Below are 19,588 nucleotides of genomic sequence, written 5' to 3' on the forward strand. Positions count from 1 at the left end.
TGTAATCATGGTAAACCGGGCTCAAATCATGGTAAACCGGGCTGAAATCATGGTAAACCGGGCTGAAATCATGGTAAACCGGGCTGAAATCATGGTAAACCGGGCTGAAATCATGGTAAACCGTCCTGTAATCATGGTAAACCGGGCTGAAATCACCCCCGTGCAGCTTATGCCCCAAGATAACTTTTGATGCATGTAAAGTTGCAATCACTGAAATCCGACCCAAAGTGCCAAACTGGCGCCCTGGACCAGTTCCGATTATACCACTGCACTTGTGCATGTGTACGTACAGCAGCATTCGAGTCACTTTTCGGGGCGTCGAGGGCCGTGTAAATCGAGGGCGCCAAATATGCACTCTGGGTTGGATTTCACGAAGCATAACTGTCCTTTTCTTTGGTCGTTGAGTACAGTAATACCTGTCAAGGTGACCACCTGTCCTGGAAGACCACTGCAACCAGGACCAAGGGATGCTATTTCCAGTCAAACGACCCTGGATAAGGAGACCACCTGGTAACAGAGACCACATTTTGAAGGTCACCTGAGCGGTCGTCTTAGACAGGTTCCACTGTACATCTGCTACTTGTACATGTCACGTGGCTGCTGTCCAGAAGCCAGCTTGCTGCTCTGACGAGTAGGAGGCAGCTGGTGGAACTGAGATGCAGGGCATTGCTATGACAACTGCACGTACAGTGAAACGTGCGATGGCGACCGCTCAAGGGACCTTCTGAATGTGGCCGCTGTGCTCCCCGTCTCCAGGGTCGTACTTGTGGAGATCATACCCAGTTGTGGCGTTCCTCTGGGACAGGTTGTGGGCTGATCGGAGCGGTGGCCTTGACAAGTGTTATTGTGGCTGTAGCTGTAGTTGCTTCTCCTGCTCCCAAATAGGCAACAAGCCGCTGGATCATCCTAATATAGATATTATTATTATTATTATTTTACAAGAAGTCGGAGGCGGATAATACTTTAATAACGAAGGTACGTGTTAGGTCGTAAGTATCCACGCAAACACACATCCAGTCAAAATAAGGCACTTGTCAAAGTATCCGAACGTTTTCGGTCCCTTCTCATCAAGGATTATACAGGGAATGGCTCAAGTTGGAAAGACTAAAACTTATATAGCGTAAAGATATGAGATAACAACACTCGTGACAAGGTGAAAAAAGTATCAAGTTCAGCACGACACAAAACTCGAAGGACATAATAATAGCGACAAGAACATAGTGAGCAAATTAAGTTACATTGTTAACACCTCGACGAGGAGTAACACCAAACAATTGTAGCGACAACACATTTTCTTTTTGTACGCAAAGTTCAGGATCTAACTTACGGATATACAAAGCTTCTAACACAGCCAGATGCAACGCACATCTACCACGTGACAATATTGAGAACACATTATCACTGTACGGCTATCCAAAGGAATTTCTGGCCAAGCTTATCAACGAAAAACCGGCGACAGACAAGCCGATCCAATTTGGACCTGACCTTTGCCCAGTGGTGCTCCGTTTACCCTGGGTTGGCGCCGGTTCTGCGCGCGTGGAGAAGGATGTTCGTGGTATCGTATGTCCATCTTATCCGTGCGTCAAGCTGTACGTCATATTTGGGACAGTGCGTGCGTTCAGTGTGAAGAAGGATGTTCTACCTACCCTTAGTAAAAGTAACCTTATCTATTTCTTTCAATGCCGACAATGTGAAGATCGGTATGTAGGTAGAACCCTTCAGCACCTGGGCGCGCGCATTCGTCAACATGTGCCGTTAAGTTTTGTTCCGCTTGATGCGCGTGAGTGTCGTCCTCGCCGTGGTCGTCCTCCAAAATGTGCTGTCCAGTCCATCGGTGGATCTTCCTCTTCCTGTGAAGATATCACTGCATGCCCGTCCTCCTCCGCGTGTATAGCGCAGGGTCCAGCTGAGAACAGCGTGAAAGATGGTGAAAGACCGACACGTAAACCACCGAAATTGACAAAGGATCTGTCTGCGTCGGGAAGGGTTACGCGAAGCCAAGTAAAAATACGGACTGGTGAGGACGCACGTACAACGACAACGGAAGTGACAACAACAGTCAATATTCGAAAACGTGGTAGACCGCGAAAACGAACCTCAATATCGAACACCGGACAAGTTGGAGTAAGAAGATCAATAGAAATCCGCAATGGAGGAGACGTAGCTGAAAGGACACTGGGCATCGCGCACACAACGGCTAGTGTCAGAAAACGTGGAAGGCCGCGGAAAAGCAAAGAGACGGATAGTGGTGATGCCGCGAAGAGGCGAGATGACGGGACATTGGAGGAGCCTACACCCAACGGAGCTAAGAATCGCACTTCGTCCATCAAGCAACATCTGTCAGCCCGTACCAATTGTCGTGAGTTGTACAGTGATAATGTGTTCTCAATATTGTCACGTGGTAGATGTGCGTTGCATCTGGCTGTGTTAGAAGCTTTGTATATCCGTAAGTTAGATCCTGAACTTTGCGTACAAAAAAGAAAATGTGTTGTCGCTACAATTGTTTGGTGTTACTCCTCGTCGAGGTGTTAACAATGTAACTTAATTTGCTCACTATGTTCTTGTCGCTATTATTATGTCCTTCGAGTTTTGTGTCGTGCTGAACTTGATACTTTTTTCACCTTGTCACGAGTGTTGTTATCTCATATCTTTACGCTATATAAGTTTTAGTCTTTCCAACTTGAGCCATTCCCTGTATAATCCTTGATGAGAAGGGACCGAAAACGTTCGGATACTTTGACAAGTGCCTTATTTTGACTGGATGTGTGTTTGCGTGGATACTTACGACCTAACACGTACCTTCATTATTATTATTATTATTATTATTATGAAGAGTCCATAAACAAGAGTGTGCAACGCGCGATAGGGTCTTGTCACGACTCGTTTGCAACATTACGTCATTTTCATGTACATTTTCATGTAGCGAATGTCGCGGCCTGCACGCGCAGCTACATGAAAATGACGTTATGTTGAAAACGAGTCGTGACAGACATTTATGTGGCGTTGCACACTCTTGTTTATGGACTCTTGTTATTATCTATCCTAATCGGGGCTTGGAAGCATTTGCATTAGGCCATCATTTTTTATATCTATGTTTCGCGTCGTCCGCACGCATACGTTTTGATTTTTTCCGGAAAAAAATAAAATAATCGAACATGCACAGTACGAGGTGATTTGGCTTTTTTTAACATTTGGCATTTTTTAACAAATGTGTAAAATTTGCTTTTCTTCTGGCTGTTTCTCTGCTCCGGATGGCTGTATCGAAACATGGGTGGTGGCAAATGGGAGGCAGTTTATCGTAGATCAACATTGACCAGAAAATTTGGTGCATATAATTTAATTCTCCCTGCCACGTTGGTATAACTAGTGGTGGGTGCTTTGCCATTTTGTGTAAACTGTGTAAAATGAGCCCCTGAATGGACGAGGAGGGCAGTGAATTGCTTCCGCAGGGCCTTTGGACGACGTCAGGCCGTCTTGCCATCACTAGAGACAGTAATGAAGAACAGTAGGTCACGGAATGCACTCTGTGAGAACGAAAACATCGCTGCGATGCTATGCTATCTATCCAATTCCACCGTATAACACAGCCACTAGTTACAAATACAAAAACACGGCTTTCGCAGCATACAATGCAGTTCACTCCTCTGTTGACAGATTAAATTTCATTCACTAGCAATCCTTGAAGTGATATATCTATCAACTTCAGAACATTGATGACCGAATATCCCAGTTTGTGATGCCATTTTACAAATTTGTTAAAAAATGACACACCAATTATTTGAATCCTGAGAATACTGTGAAAGTAGGACATGATTCAAGACACTTTCCAAAGTGGGATCATTCCCATTTTTGGACACAACGGGCATGAAGGATAGCACTTCCACTTCCAACAATTCATTTGGACATAGCTTGTCTAGAAGTGACTGAAAAAACGTCATTTTACAACCATGTTAACAAAAGCCAAACCACCTCGTACTGTGCATGTTCGATTATTTTATTTTTTTCCGGAAAAAAATCAAAACAGTGAGTGTACGATCGTGCGAGTCATCAGTGTGGACTGGTTGCATACGGCGAAGCTGGGATTCAGAATTGGCCTCGAGGCCAGCGTTGGTAGATCGTTTGTTCTGCATCTGCGAGCAGAATTCTTTGAGCTTACACCAGACCGCATCGATCGCCTCAAGCTGAGAGGACGCGTCGTTTCGGAGCTCTTTGCACCGCTGCTGAAGGCTGAGTACAATAATCCAGCGAAGCATGGGCACCAACGGTTGCCTCCTCTGTCCAAAGTGAATACTCTAATTTCAGAAATTTTCGGTGCTCAATATTTTCGGTATGAAAGCAAAAGGCTTGGTTAGGTGAACAGAAATTTTCGGTACAGAGAAGCAGTTCCCTATTGGATTATGTATGTTAGTGTTTGTTCGGTGTATTGAAATTTTAGGTATGAAACAGACGCACCGAAAGTACCGAAAATAAAAGTACACCGAAAATTTGTGAAATTACAGTATTTCCTCTTGCTGATAACCCAGATTTTGTGCTTCGACGTACGATTTTTCTTTCGAATGTACACCATGCACGAGCTATTGACAATAGTCAATAGGCTATGTGGTATGTACAGTTCTATTCACCTCTGATGATCCTTTTTTATTTTTTTTATTTTGCAACTTTTTATTTCTTTCCACCTCTCGCATACGATTCTGGAAGTTGACCTGACGCGAAACATAGATATAAAAAATGATGGCCTTATGCTTTCTAAGAAAAGAAAGCCGCCAAATCTTGGCTTTCTGCAATTTGCACGATGCTGGGGCATGATTCGCACTTTGCATCTAAAAACTTCACATGTTCATTGGTACATTGTAGTTCTGCTGACCTGTCCATTTTATGTGCTGGCTTCGTCTGCCCCAGACACAACCCGACACGGCGACAACAGATCGGGATCGTCGCCAGTGGCAACGGCAGCTGCGGCAACTGCTGAGGCGGGACAGCTGTACCAGACAAAACTTCCGGTGATGGCCGTGCGCTCGTCTCCGCTCGAAATGGTCCACGAGAAACCGTTACACGCGCCGCCGCCATCGGCGATAGCCACGGCAACCACCGCCATGGCCGGCAGCGGCCCGAAGGTGTTCCAGCGGCTCTCATCACAGTCGCCGGACGACGGTTGCATCGACGAGAGGTGCGAGATGATGGCCAGCAGTGGGGAGTCGTACGGCGAACGCCCCGCGGCCGTCGTCACACGAACGAACAGTCTGAGCGGACGCTTTCGCAAGCGCCTGTCGCGCACACTCAGCATGTTCTCGCAGAGTGACCTGCCCAATGCTGTCGGCAGTGGTGGTGGTGGTGGAGGCAGCGGCAATGCAAAGCCAGTCGCCACCCGAAGCAGCTCCGCTCTGTCGGCCAAGAGCGCGAGCTCCCGTGACGATGCGGCGACGCCAAGTCGACTGCGCACCGCGGCGGGCAGGACAAACTCCTTGACATCGCCGGCAAAGACGCCCAAGAAACATCAGCAGCAGCAACAGCAGCAGGAGAACATCGTGCGTCGACTCACTCGCTCCATCAGCATGGGAGCTCGGCCCCGTCCGTCGTCGGTCGGCGAACGACGTCATTACGGTGTCGCGTCTGGCACCATCGCCGCAGGGTCGTCCTCGTCGCGGAAACGCCAACGACGCGGCAGCCAGCCCTTCATCGGCGACGGCAACGGCGCGGAGGGTGGCAGCTCGCCGCCGGTGAGCCCCTTCGGAGCGTCCAGCACGTACAAGAAGATCTTGGTGATCGGCGAGGGTAGCTACGCCACCGTCTACCTGGGTCGCAGCAGTCGTCTCAACACCATCGTGGCACTGAAGGAGATCACGTTGAATCCCGAGGAGGGTGCTCCGTTCACCGCCATCCGCGAGGCTTCGCTGCTCAAGGGTCTTAAACACGCCAATATCATTGTACTGCACGATATCACGCACACGCCCAGCAAGCTGACGTTTGTCTTCGAGTACCTGGAGACGGATCTGTCGCGCTACATGGAGCCGCACCCGGACGGCCTGAGCTCCGACGATGTACGCCTGTTCCTGTACCAACTGCTGCGCGGCCTGGCGTACGTGCACGCGCGTCGCATCCTGCACCGCGACCTCAAGCCGCAGAACCTGCTGATAAGCCGACGCGGAGAACTGAAGCTCGGCGACTTCGGGCTGGCGCGTGCCAAGTCCGTGCCTAGCCACACGTACACACACGAGGTCGTCACCGTCTGGTACCGCCCACCGGACGTCCTGCTCGGCTCGCGCACCTACAACGCCAGCATCGACCTGTGGGGGGTCGGCTGCATTTTCATGGAGATGATTTCCGGCTCGCCTATGTTCCCGGGTCTAAACGACGTCGACGATCAGCTTGTCAACATCTACAAAGTCTTGGGCACGCCGAGTGAGGCAACGTGGCCCGGTGTGACGCGGCTGAAGAACTTCAACGCCGACCCGTCGTCGCCTAGCAACCCAGCCTACACCAAGTACTGCCGCCTGCGCCTACACGCTGTCGTGCCGCGCATCGCCAAGGAGCCGGGAGCCGAGCATCTTGCCGAGCGACTGCTGCGCATGAACCCGGCCGAGAGGCTCACCGCCCAGCAGGCCCTGCAACATCCCTACTTTGCCTGCATACCGTCCTCGGTCGCCCAGCTGCCTCCGTCCCAAAGTATCTACGCTACCGGCCAGCTCAAGTTCACCGGCGGCGATTCGAGAAGCTTCCGACGCGCTTCTCTCGGAGGCGCAGAAACGGCCCAGCTCGACCCCTCCATATTCGAGTAGGGCTAGGCTGTGCGTGCGCCAGGAGAATTTCCCCTCCGCCCTTGTCCATATTCGAGTAGGGCTAGGCTGTGCGTGTGCCAGGGGGATTTCCCCTCCGCCCTTGTCCGTGTTCGGGTGGCGCTGTGCGCCAGGGGATTTCCCCTCCGTCTTCCATCCGCGCGCGCACTGCTGAAGAGTACGGTGAGGGTTTCCATGAGTGGATGTTGACATCTCTATTGGCTGTCTGTGCATGGCTGCATTGGAGGTTGAAGAGTCGTTGCGGCGGCTGCGTCTTGGCCTCCGTTCTGCTCTCATTTTGCAGTTAGTGACTCATCCGAGGTGTGCTTACTTCCGCCGCCGGTGGTCACATGACGTAGTCCGTAGTCACGGGTACCACCGTGTCAGAGATGCACCCCTTGCTAGTCACATGACCCGGTCTGCAGTCATGGATACCATGTCAGAGATGCACCCCTGCTAGTCACATGACCTAGTCTGTAGTCACGGATACCACCGTGTCAGAGATGCACCCCTTGCTAGTCGCATGACCCGGTCTGCAGTCATGGATGCTATTACTACCAAGCCAAAGATGCAGCTACTCCCACCGCCCCGTTGGTCACATGATCTGCTAGTCTGGTGGTATCCTTGACTACAGACTGTTGCTATTCCTTTGACAAAAAATGTTTTACAGTTTATTTCGTTTTCTGAGCTGAGGAGTCGGAGCGTGGCTGCTACTGTTTGTCGTGTGGCCCCGTTCTGCAGTCGTAGAATACTGACACGGTGACTCAGCGCTGCAGCGACCACTGCTTTCTGTCCCTTGACCCATTTTAAACCTAGAGTTACAATGCTGTGACGTGCAGCCCCTTGACCCAATCTGCCGTCACAGTGCTCTGACGCGTTGAGTGAGAGGTGCAGATATGCTGTGCTGTACACTGTGTGGTCTTCTGGCGTGTGACGAATCCTGCGGCAATTCTGAACTGCCCCAATGCCGGGCTCAGAGATGCAGTTTCCTATTCAACAGTAACTTTGCTGTGGCGTGCCGAGTCGGAGATGCTGCCGCTACTGTGTGCTTTATTTTAGTCATGTCATCCAGTTCTGAGGTGATTGAGGACTGCGGCTCGATGGCTGGCTCCGAGATGCAGTTTCCGCTGTCGCTTGCCCGGTGTGAGCGAGAATGCGCGCGTGGAGGGAGTGTGTTCTCTTGTGTTGGTATACGATTCGTCAAACTATCCATCTTGTTAACAACTGAACTTGACCTGTGCCGATCTAATCTATGCAGTGTAAATCCATTTTCGTTCGAACGCAGACGTTACGAATAGAGTACGGCGAACAGGCTGACGAGTATCTTTGTTGAGTGGTGCGAAGTGTGTGTGTGTGTGTGTGTGACGCGCGTGGTTTGCGCGCATCTTGCTGTGCAGAAATGCTTTTCCTCCGCTGTCTATTTATCTATCGTCATGTCCGTCCGTTCGTTCGTCTCAGACGGTCGGTGCTTCACTATCTCTCTGTCTCTTGTGCACACACGCACGCACACACACACACACGCACGCACACACACGCACGCACGCACGCACAGACACGTGCCTGTTTTGTTTTTTCGCGGACTGGATTTTTCGCTCGTCTAGGATTGTAGCGTACAGACTTTAACCTTGTACAATCCACGACGCGTACTCTCCACTTTCCAGCTAACGTAAAAGAGTTTTGTATCGCTGTCGCTATGGACACTGTATACAATAAATAATTGTTTTGATTCATGTGTAAAGAATAGATCCGTCCGGCCCCGTCTCCTTACACACAGAGTATTTATGGCTTGTTTTGTATTCTGTTACAATGTGCATTGTTTGTACGGCTTGTTTGTGTGCTCCTATAATATTATTATTGTTGATATTATTGTTGATTTGTTTCTTTCTGCGTTCCTGGCGTGGTGGCTGTGTGAGCGTTCGCATCTCGGATTACACAGTAGTGGTGTGTGTGTGTGTGTGTGTGTGTGTGTGTGTGTGTATGTGCGTGCATGGTGCGTGTGTGTATGTGGGTGGGTGGGGGGTATATTCACATGGCTTCGCCGGTTGTGTGGATTAGACAGTTATCTGGTGCTTGTCTTGATCTGTTTCATTCAGATTCAGATCCGCTATCATTGCCACAAAGAAAAAATCTGTGGGTGCACGTCCAGTGCATTTGTAGATTTGAGTGCTTCTCTTGTGACGTATCAAGAGTACATAAACCAGAGTGTGCAACTGTGCATATCAGATCTGAAACAGCGCAGTTCGTGCACTACGTCACCCTGATGAGGTCAGCCAAGCTGCGACTTGCGTACAGCTCAAATTTTCGTGTTTCACAGTCCGGAAATCAGCCAAGTTTGCATGATTTAGACGTCCTGTTTTAGGATTTCGGTGTTCTTGTGTGACTTCGTACGCTGTGTACATGCGCTGGCAAGTAAATTCACCATGCTATCCGTGTCGAAAAACCGAAATCAGGACAAACTCAGTGACCTGCACCACTGTGACTGGCTACGCAACTAATTACTTAGATTTTGCACATGATTGTATTGAAGAGAGAGTTTTCTGAGGTAGGGGGATATAGCATGGTGTATTCAGCTGCCTGGCCCTTCAAGTACTCGTTTCAGACTTGCTTTTAAAGGTGTTTCAGACTTGCTTTTAAAGGTATTTCAGACTTGCTTTTAAAGGTATGTCAGACTTGCTTTTAAAGGTATTTCAGACTTGCTTTTAAAGGTGTTTCAGACTTGCTTTTTTGAAGGTCCTTGGACACGGCATGTGCATGTAACGCCATGTTGTTTGGAACCGCGGCCACCACACGTGCTCCCGGGCCGGATAGCAGCATGTTCACGCGCCCGGGTCAGCCTTACCTGTACAGTTTTCTGTGCACATCGTCAGGGTCCATGTTGTCCTTGGCAACAGGGGTTCTCCCTTCAGTACATTGTACATGCGTGTTGCAGCACAGTTTAGGGGTGTGCATGGGGAATTAACACTTTCGCAGCACCCTGTACGCCCGGCGTGCTGGTTTCCCGCAAACGTAACACGTCACCCATCACACTCTCTCGTACTTGAATAGAGAAAGTTCAGATTTGCTGATCAATAGAAGAATAGAGAAACGGCTCAGTTCAGCGGTACTTCATTTTACAGAAGGAAGAAAAGACTGAAAATGGAACAGAAAAAAGTAGGAAATATAGAAGGAAAGGTAAGGAAAAGTAGGGAATATCTTTGAGCGGATGATTTGTGCCAAATATGGTATCCTGGCAAGTCGACTTGTTGTTAAGGCGACGCGGTCGCTACGGCAACAGCTAATGTCACTGATACACGGGGGGGGGGGGGGGTTGGTTGTACGCCGGTGAAAAGCGCTAACGACTCACCGCAGATGCGCGTGTAGGCAGGCATGGTGCGGGTAAAGCGAAGCGCCAGTTGGTATACACTCGCCAAGCAGCCGTAGACAATTAGTAGTAGTAGTAGCGCATTAGTGACGGTGGTGGCTAGGGATATGGCGGGCTGCAGCTGGGGACTTGCTAGAAGAAAATGAGAAGTTAACTGAGAGGGTCCTTGAAGAACGACGTGGTGCAGCTTGAGCATTGTTCGAAGAAACTGAGAAGTCCCTTGAGCCTCGACGTGGTGCAGCTTGGGCATTGTTGGAAGAAACTGAGAAGTCCCTTGAGCCTCGACGTGGTGCAGCTTGGGCATTGTTGGAAGAAACTGAGAAGTCCCTTGAGCCTCGACGTGGTGCAGCTTGGGCATTGTTGGAAGAAACTGAGAAGTCCCTTGAGCCTCGACGTGGTGCAGCTTGGGCATTGTTGGAAGAAACTGAGAAGTCCCTTGAGTCTCGACGTGGTGCAGCTTGGGCATTGTTGGAAGAAACTGAGAAGTCCCTTGAATCTCGACGTGGTGCAGCTTGGGCATTGTTGGAAGAATGCATTGCCGCTTCCTCTGTAACAGACCAGAAGGCACACAGAACTGATTAGAATAGCTAATTACCACATGCGTGAAACGGTGTGCACGCGCTCGCGCGTGCATATGTGCGTTCGTGTGTGTGTGTGTGTGTGTGTGTGTGTGTGTGTGTGCGCGCGTGCGGGCGCGCGCGCGTATTCCTTGCAAGCCGTTGGCGGGTGTAATCCCAGCACGAGTTGCTATGTCTAACATAGCTGTTCGCTGTCATCGCTTCTGCGATGGGCAGGTCTAAGCCTGTCAGAGTGTATGCATGGGGGGTGTTAGTTGTGAAGTTTGCAGTTTATCTTGGTCATCTTGCTCATGGTTATTATTATTTATTCATATTTTAACCCTTTCAGTGCCAAGGACGAGATAACTCGTCCTACAGACCCCCACGCGATTGGCCAAAGACGAGATATCTCGTCCTCGTAGTGCGCACTACTATTATCTCACCGGCCATGCACTATAATCTAGCCGATTGTGGCTCCTCGAGGGGAAACTAGGGGTTTTCCCTACTGAATAAGACCTCACTCGCCGTGTTTGAGTAAGTAAGGGCACAGCAGCATACAATCAGAGCGCTCGGGCGAAAAACATATTTCGATTCAGAAACAATTAGATTGACGGAACGTACTTTAGGTCTCTCTAGCTGTCACTCAGACACGGCGAGTCGCCCGCATGTCGGCTGAAGAGGTGCTCCAGTCCATCATGGACTCGGACATTGATGACTGGGGCTGCGATAGTGAATGCGATGACTAGGATGCGGACATAGCTGTCCGCGATCGTGACTGAACAAATTTCGCGGAAGAGTCCGCCGTGGTCGATGCCGTACCTACTGCTGTGGTCGCCTTGGACGGCCCTGAGGATATCGGAGGTGTCCATGTCGAGTTTGAGCAGGGCGCAGCAGCACAAGCTACGCCAGCGCAGGACAACACGTCGGTTTGAGTTGATACGACTAAATTGAAAAAATCAGATTTTTTTATGAAAATGGCCCGGCCAACAGCGTACATCTGGCCTGGCACTGGAAGGGTTAGGGCGCGTTCAGACTACCGTGAACCCCGTCAAACCGTGAATGCCGATAAACCGTGAAGGACATTCACACTACCGATAACAAACTAACGTTACCGTGAAGTTTTCAGCTCTCACCGCGGCACTGACAAGGGATTTTCCCTTTTTTCCCAGCGCGCATGCAGCTTGAGCACTTTTTACTGCCGGTAAAAAGTTTACTGCCGCAGCAGCCGCGGCAGTAAAACTTTCCCACCGGTAACGTGCCAGTAACGTCACGTGATCAAATCACCTTGGCGACTTTCCCAATCGGTCACTTTTTATCGGTAGTCTGAACACGCCCTTAATAGGGCAGTCCCCACAGACTGGTTAATGACTGAACACTCGGCGAGCTGGGATGCTTGCTCTGTCAGCACCTTACACGCTAGCTAGGGTCCTGCATTCAATAAGTACGACAGGCACAGCCATTACCTACAGTCCATTTCAAAACTATAGACGCGTAGGGTTTTTGAAATACTTCAAATTTGGCTGGAACTTTTTGGGAATAGTTTTCGGAATATTGCTCAGGTCCGCTCCACAATTACTCTCATATAGTTTCTAAACGATTGGATAACAGACGCCCAATTTGGAAAATTTTATGCACAAAGTGATCACAGATTTTATGTGGTATAGATGCTGGCATAACGGTTTTTTGCCTAGGTACGCGTCTATAGTTTTGAAATGGACTGTACACCCTCTTAAAGGGAAAGTTAACCCTTTACCGTTTTAGGTATTTGTACAGCAAAAACCGACCGTCATTGTTCATGCCATAACTTCTTTATTTTTCACTTTTATTATGTACAAAATGGGGTGATTCTGAAAGTAAAAACCCTCAGGAATGCGATGCAACAACTTTCAAGTCCAGAAAACGAACACAAATTTCACTATTTAGCACTAATAATTATTTGGATTTATTGCCGATCGGGCAAACTGTTGCAATATGCAATAAATGAGATTCTTGCACTGGAGTGGCTCCCTCAGGTAAGTGGATACCAGGTTCGTTCTCTGGGTGGAATGCAGGAGTGGTACTAGTCACACTAGTGGCAGTATTGTCCCAAGTGTTGCAAATATCCACTAGTGCAGGTTGCACCGCTGGCTGTACCTAGTACCTGTACAACACAACCTCTACAGTGACCACCGCCTATTCCACGGCCGAATCCTCTCTCTCTCTCTGCCACGTCCCCTTCCACCATTAGTAGCACTTATCTCAGCGACACTGTCGTCGTCTGTGACATCCATGTCACTCTCGCTGGCGCTGCTTTGACTCGCCATGTCATCGTCGCTGTCGTCGTCAGAATAATATTATGAACAGAATCGTCTGGCTCCACGAACTCATCTTCGCTGGATGAGGCGGCGACAGGGTCGTCAGGAAGCGTCCCCAGAAGCGAAAGAGCTTGCTCCACGTCCATGGCTTGCACAGTAGGGCAGACAGTCGCGAGGCCAGCTCAAACAAAAGTCGAAAACATCTGCAGGCAATACCAAAAGTCGCAGGGTACGCACTTTTCCCAAAGCGCATTTTTCAAGTCGCGATTTTTGTGATTTTTTATATTGCATCACACAAAAAATTGTTAGCACCCTCTGCGCGTACATCTTGGCTACCAGAAGGGAAAATCCCTGCTCTCTGCGGTGAACCAGTCCAGCGCTGTGCGCATAGAAGTCATCGACCGCGAGCGGTCGAAATTTGTGCGTACAAACGGTAAAGGGTTTAAAGCCTAAAATCAAATCTTGGCGCAAGGAAGCTGAGACACTCCCTTCCTCCTTTATTCCCAATTGAACTCGCGGTCTTCCATCGAAACTGGGTGACTGTGCCCTACTAGATGGCAATTTGTATGCAAAATGTCACTAAAACCGCCATTATGTTCTTATAAAAGCACGGACGACCGCAATTGGCCCATATGTTGTAGTCTTTTGGACGCTGAGTCGACTGGTGTTGGTCCGAAAAGGCTCCGATGCAGCGTTCGGCCCCTATTCCCAATCAAACGTGGTTGAACAAGCGGTCACGTTCTCCTGCGTACACCAGTCACCTGGTCGCTGTGCCAGCAAGGGACAACTTTCACACCAAGGTTCAACTCGAGTTCAACTCGAGTTCAACTCGAGTGACAGGAATGCACCCAAACAGGCTGTAAGTTGTACCCTGCAGGCACGGTGACCAGGTGACTGGTGTACGCAGGAGCACGTGATCGCTTGTTCAACCATGTTTGATTGAGAGTACGTACTGGGCACCGACCTTGTAATCTAAAGCCTGGCCAAGTGCACGAGGCAAACTTACCAAAAGACTCGCAGCGCATGCGTCAAAGAAAAGATGACGTCAGCAAGAAATTCCGCTGTGGGCCAGGCCATCCAACGCCGCTGTATCTCCTGTATAAATAAATACATTTAGATAGATAACTTACCAGTATTGATCTGGTCCAGGTTGTGTTGGGTGTGAAATTCCTCCTGATCTGTTCACATAGACACAAGAAACAACAACAAATACAATTGTGAAAAAAAGAGAAGGAGAACATGACACGAGTTATGACACTGACTGTCCACCAAAGTAGCCAGATCAGCGAGTGCACAAAACTGACCGGCAGTACAGGTCTACTCTTCTCAGGAGATAACCTCGGGGGTTTCAAATTGGTTGTCTTAAACATCAGGCAAAATAGCACGTCATAGTGCATTTGACATCAGCGGGAAGAAGATGACGACGTCCACTAATTTAGTATCTGTGCACACGAATCTGCTGTTACTGTGACTCTGTGTGTCAGCTATGGCATCATCCCTTGTGGTTCCATGCCTAGCATGTACCTCTGAACCATCCTGCAAAGTTTGAATGACGTAGGTTGAGCGATCGCTCCGCGAAACATACTGTTTGAAATTCTCTTCACAGTATATCTTCCACCATTGAAATTTCGAATTTCTTGCTGAGAGGGGTGGCTTGCAACCTCGATATGGCTTGTTCCAGGTATGCTTTGGAGCCATCCCCTGTTGAAGTAGTGGCGGGGATCTGCCCTGCAACTGCTACAACAGAAAATGATTCGATCTGAGAAAGGGTGAGACCGCGAATCTCGGTTGAATATTGAGTATTTCAAGCCTTTTCACGACGAAGATGGAGTTCTTTTTGGAGATGGACATCGCGGCAAAGGACATGGTGTCCGACTTCTGGCGTCTGGTGAAGCCAGGGATCATTTGTCCAGTCAGGTTGGCAGCCTAACCGTCGGTAAGCTTGTGTTTGGATCCCATTCAGCTCGATGTGGTAGATCACAAACAATTTGAGATCACACAAATTGATCTCAGCATCGTGCGTACAGTATTTTATATTCAGAAAATCCCAAAGTGTCTCTGTGTGGCCGTCCTATGCCACGAGAAACTCCAATCAGGCTCCTATGTCCTCTTCCTTCATGATTGAATGTCCACTTCGTTTGAACAACGAACACAACAATCGAGGACGGCTTTGCTATGAAAAATACAGCTATACTGGAGCTGAAAAAAAGAAGAAAAAACGTGCTCAGGATGAGACTCGAGTACACGCATACTCTCCCAGCAGGTGAAACGCAATTTTTTGTGAAAAATGCCTGTCGCCGACTGACCAGTAATTTCGCCTGACGACGAGCATTACCGTATTTTACCGGTTATAAGTCGGCCCCGGTTATAGGTCGACCCCCGTATCCGGAGGTCTTAATTATGCTTTTTAAGTTTTCCCCCAACGAAGCACTGCTAACCACTCCCTGCTACTGACACATGAACAAATCACATAAACACTCCTGATTGGATTCTGAAACAACCAAATCCTTGAAAAAGGCAAATAAACTTGGCAAAAATGCATACACATGGTGCACTCGTGCGTGCAGTGCAGGACGTTTTTGGAAGATACCGATATTTCCCGGTTATAAGTCGAATCCCGGTTGTAAGTCGACCCCCATCTTTTCTCCTGCTAGTTTCAGTCGTAAAAGGTCGACTTATAACCGGAAAAATACGGTATCTACTATCCGGCGTGAATATGCGCGTTTCAGGTGTCCGTGGATTTTAGATCATCGTCTTTTTAATGAGTTTGAGCTAGATTTCAACCTAGCTTAAGCTCGTCTACAAGGCGCACACCAACAGCGGGCCGGCACGAACTCCAGAAAAAAAGGTGTGCGCTCTGGGGCGAAATAGTGCGGAGCGGGATGAACTTGAATGGTGCGGGAGAGAGCTCCGAGACCAACACGGCTTGCATGACAAGTAGATATGGCGTAGGAGGAGTCGTACCAACGTTTGAACGCAGAAAACGGCGATTCCGACTGTCTGACTAAGACAAGCAAGTCACAAACATTGCGATGCGCGAAGCCACAATTGTAATGACACGGAGGAAGTAAAATAGATTGACTTACGGCTTTCCTGGTTGCTGCCAGTGAATGATTGTTCATGGTGAGGACGGTGTTGTCCGGCTTTTGTTCAGAAAAACAAAAATAGGGTGAGTGTTAGTGTTGGCAAGAGTAGAAAGACAAGGGTGAGCAACAACTCCGCATCTCTTCTGCACAATCTCCAGATGACATTGTGGAAAAAAGAGGAGAAAATGACACGAGTTATGACACTGACTGTCCAACAAAGTAGCCAGATCAGCGAGTGCACAAGCTCGAGCTCGTCTACAAGGCGCACACCATCGGCTTTTTACTTCCTCCACGCTGAACAAGAAGCGCGTTGGAAGTCATCCTGACAGTCAGAATAAGACAGTCAAGTCGCAAACAGTGCGATGCGCGAAGCCACAATTGTAATGACACGGAGGAAGTAAAATAGGTTGACTTACCCGATTCCTGGTTGTGCCAGGCAGTGGATGATTGTTTACGTTGTCGTTGACGACGTATTTCTGTTCAGAAAACGAAAATAGGGTTAGTGTTAGTGTTGGAGTAGATAAACAAGAGTGTGCAACAAATCCGCATCTCTTCTGCATGACCTGCAGTTACCCCGGCCCATGGGGGACTTTTTGTTGACGTCACCTTTTCAGAAAACGCGCTCATTTTGCCGCAGAGCAGTGTGAGAGCACGTACTGGGCACCGACCTGGTAATCTAAACCCCGGCCAAGTGCACGATGCAAAACTTGCCTAAAGACTCGCAGCGTGTGGGTCAAAGAAAAGATTACAAACCATGATCAAGATGACCAAATTCGCTCAGCGGAGTCAACTAGGGAGGGTGCGTGCATTTTCAACTCGTTTTTCGGGGGTTTCCCTGTTTGTCAGAGTACGACCGGCACAGCCATTACCTACGGTTTTAAGGTCTTGTCCAACCTATACCTACTATGCAAAACATACATTTAGATACAGACAACTTACGGGCATCACACACGTTGAGAATCTCTTCGAGAGATTCGAGAGATTCACCATCTGTTAACATAGACACAACAAAATCACACACAAATCACAAACACTTTCGAAGAAAGTAAGGCAATTTAGGAACAGTTATATAGACCATCGCTTTGGCCGAGTGCTTGTGGGCTTGCCTGCGAAATCACAAGGTCCCGAGTTCGAAAGCCGCCCTGGACGGGGAAATCGAGGACCCAAGTAGGGACAGTAGACTTCTAACCGGGACTGGACTTAGAACTACTGTAAAAGCAGAAATTTTCGGTGGTGTTTTATTTTCGGTAACTTCGGTGGCGACAATTTTTACCGGAAATAAAACGCACTGAAATTTTCGGTACAACCGATACTGTATACATGTTGTACTAGCACACCTACCTGGAGAACGGGTTTTACCGAAAATTTCCCGCTACCGAACCGCCGATTTTGGCGAATACCGAAAATATTACACCACCGAAAACTTCTGCTTTTACAGTACTAGAAAAATATGATAGCTATAATATAGCTATCATATTTTTCTAGTACTGTAAAAGCGATGAACTTCAAATTTCACAATAACATATTATGTTATTGTGAAATTTGAAGTTCATCCTGGTCATCTTGATCATGGTTCCCGACTGAACACTCGGTGAGCTGGGAGGCTTGCTCTGTCGGCAACCTACATGCTAGCTAGGGTCTTGCATTCAATAAGGTATACAGTTGTCTGTTTGTCAGAGTACGGCAGGCGCAGCCATTACCTACGGTCTTAACCCTTTCACCACTGACGATGTATATATATATACGCCATGACGTGTGCACCTGCCCCACTGACGACGTATATATATACGTCCTCAGTGTACGTCGCGTTTGTACTGATGCCTGAACGCCAGTGAGGCCTGGAACTGTTCCTCAGTGGGCTGAAGGACCTGATCGACATGTACGCAGCGTATGTGGCCAGTCTGCACAGCAGAACAGCCGCGAGCATCGAGTTGGAAGTGCGTATTTTGGCATATCGTTCAAATAAATTGTTTTGCTCAAAGTTCGTTTTCGTCATCTTGCCCTGCTGTTTCTCGGCAAGGTAAGTAGCTCAACTACTCTGTGTCAATGGCAGGAGTCCTGTGAAGCAGTGTGAGGCGGGTAAAGACTCTGAGGATGATTCTGGAGACAGCGAAATTGTGTCAGAGTCGTTTTCTGAGGATTACAAATTTGCTGCTATTCAAAAGATCGCAGCTGACTTGGACGCAGGGGATGCTGGAGACCAAAGAGATTTGGAAAGCGATCCTGAAGTCTCTGACACCTAGGCATGCGTCAGGCGAAATAGCACGTCATAGTACATTTGAGATCAGCGGGAAGAAGATGACGACGTCCACTAATTTAGTATCTGTGCACACGAATCTGCTGTGTGTGTGACTCTGTGTGTCAGCTATGGCATCATCCCCTGTGGTTCCATGCCTAGCATGTACGTCTGAACCATCCTGCAAAGTTTGAATGAAGTAGGTTGAGCGATCGCTCCGCGAAACATACTTTTTGAAATTCTCTTCATAGTATATCTTCCACCATTGAAATTTCGAATTTCTTGCTGAGAGGGGTGGCTTGCAACCTCGATATGGCTTGTTCCAGGTGTCATGGCCGCGCTTGGCGGGTTTGTGACTTGGCTTAGATCAGTCTAGTGGCTACCCAGGTAGACGACCAATATAGTCGCCATCCAAGTTGCTAGCTCACATAGAACGACAGGTTTCTAATTCCACTTGAACAGTGTTTATTTGAACCATTGCAGTACTAGATCGAAAGATCAAGTGTGTAGAGTCAAAAGACCAAAGCAGGAGAGAGTCGGAGTGACTCTCTCAGAATCGAGAGGAGTAGTGAGCTCCCCGAGAATCGAGAGGAGTAGTGAGCTCCCCGAGAATCGAGGATGAATGTTAGCAAAACAGCTCCTTATATATGCTACATTATGTGATCAAAAGTATACAGTGGCAAGAATGCGTAAGGATTATTTCTATATTACAAACAGTGGTGCAATATGTGCAATCAGCCAAACTAGAATATAGTACAAAGAATGATCAATCAATACGGGGAGCTCGCTCACCCACATTACATGAAAGGACTCCGAGGCTCTTCGTGCGACGGGGCCTGGAGTATGCTGTCGGAAGTTGCTGCAGCTAGAGCACGCCGCCTCCGTACGCTGCCTTGGTCGTTGGTCACCCTTCATCTCCTGCCCGTAGGCTCTTCCCTCTCATTACCCCGTAGGGTGCTTCACGGTCAAGCCGTGACCTCTCCCAAAAAGGGATAACGGAGTCCGCAGTGCGCGAAGCACTTGCAGGACCCTTTACGTCGTACGACGCGAGAAGAGGGGCCTTGCTTGCTCGACTAACAAAGGTATCAGCTCCCTTGCAGGACTAAGCAGGGTCCCCTCAAGCTCAACAGTGTAGTGAGTACAATGCTGACGACTTGTACTGAAGTTGTTGCCGACGTACGACAACACTTGCGACTCTAAGCCACGAGTTGTAAGCCATGATTGCTCAACTAACGAAAGTGCCAAATCCACGTAGGACTAATCATGGTTCTTACAGAACTC

The 19,588-nt window shown here is 48.7% G+C and overlaps 2 protein-coding genes across 4 annotated transcripts in view; one reads left to right on the top strand and one right to left on the bottom strand.

Moving 5' to 3' along the window:
- LOC135827723 (cyclin-dependent kinase 16-like) overlaps nucleotides 1–8,652 on the top strand; it is a 14,928-nt gene extending 6,276 nt beyond the window's left edge. For both annotated transcript variants that reach the window (XM_065340175.1, XM_065340174.1), the window contains exon 3: nucleotides 4,900–8,652. In XM_065340175.1, coding sequence (XP_065196247.1) covers nucleotides 4,900–6,776 — 1,877 coding nt within the window. In that variant the 3' untranslated portion in view covers nucleotides 6,777–8,652. The remainder of the gene's footprint in view (nucleotides 1–4,899) is intronic.
- A 1,158-nt stretch (nucleotides 8,653–9,810) lies between these two features.
- The window catches only part of LOC135827618 (retinitis pigmentosa 1-like 1 protein), a 59,185-nt gene continuing 49,407 nt past the window's right edge, over nucleotides 9,811–19,588 (bottom strand). Inside the window, exons 20-24 of one of the 2 annotated variants that reach the window (XM_065340084.1) lie at nucleotides 17,011–17,061; nucleotides 16,488–16,547; nucleotides 16,072–16,128; nucleotides 14,116–14,163; nucleotides 9,811–10,681 (exon numbers count right to left, since the gene is read on the bottom strand). In XM_065340084.1, the coding sequence (XP_065196156.1) occupies nucleotides 10,218–10,681; nucleotides 14,116–14,163; nucleotides 16,072–16,128; nucleotides 16,488–16,547; nucleotides 17,011–17,061 (680 nt within the window). In that variant the 3' untranslated portion in view covers nucleotides 9,811–10,217. The remainder of the gene's footprint in view (nucleotides 10,682–14,115; nucleotides 14,164–16,071; nucleotides 16,129–16,487; nucleotides 16,548–17,010; nucleotides 17,062–19,588) is intronic. The other variant, XM_065340085.1, reaches the window with a different exon arrangement.

This window comes from Sycon ciliatum, chromosome 11 (genome assembly GCF_964019385.1).
Source record: "Sycon ciliatum chromosome 11, ocSycCili1.1, whole genome shotgun sequence".
NCBI classification, from domain to species: Eukaryota; Metazoa; Porifera; class Calcarea; order Leucosolenida; family Sycettidae; genus Sycon; species Sycon ciliatum.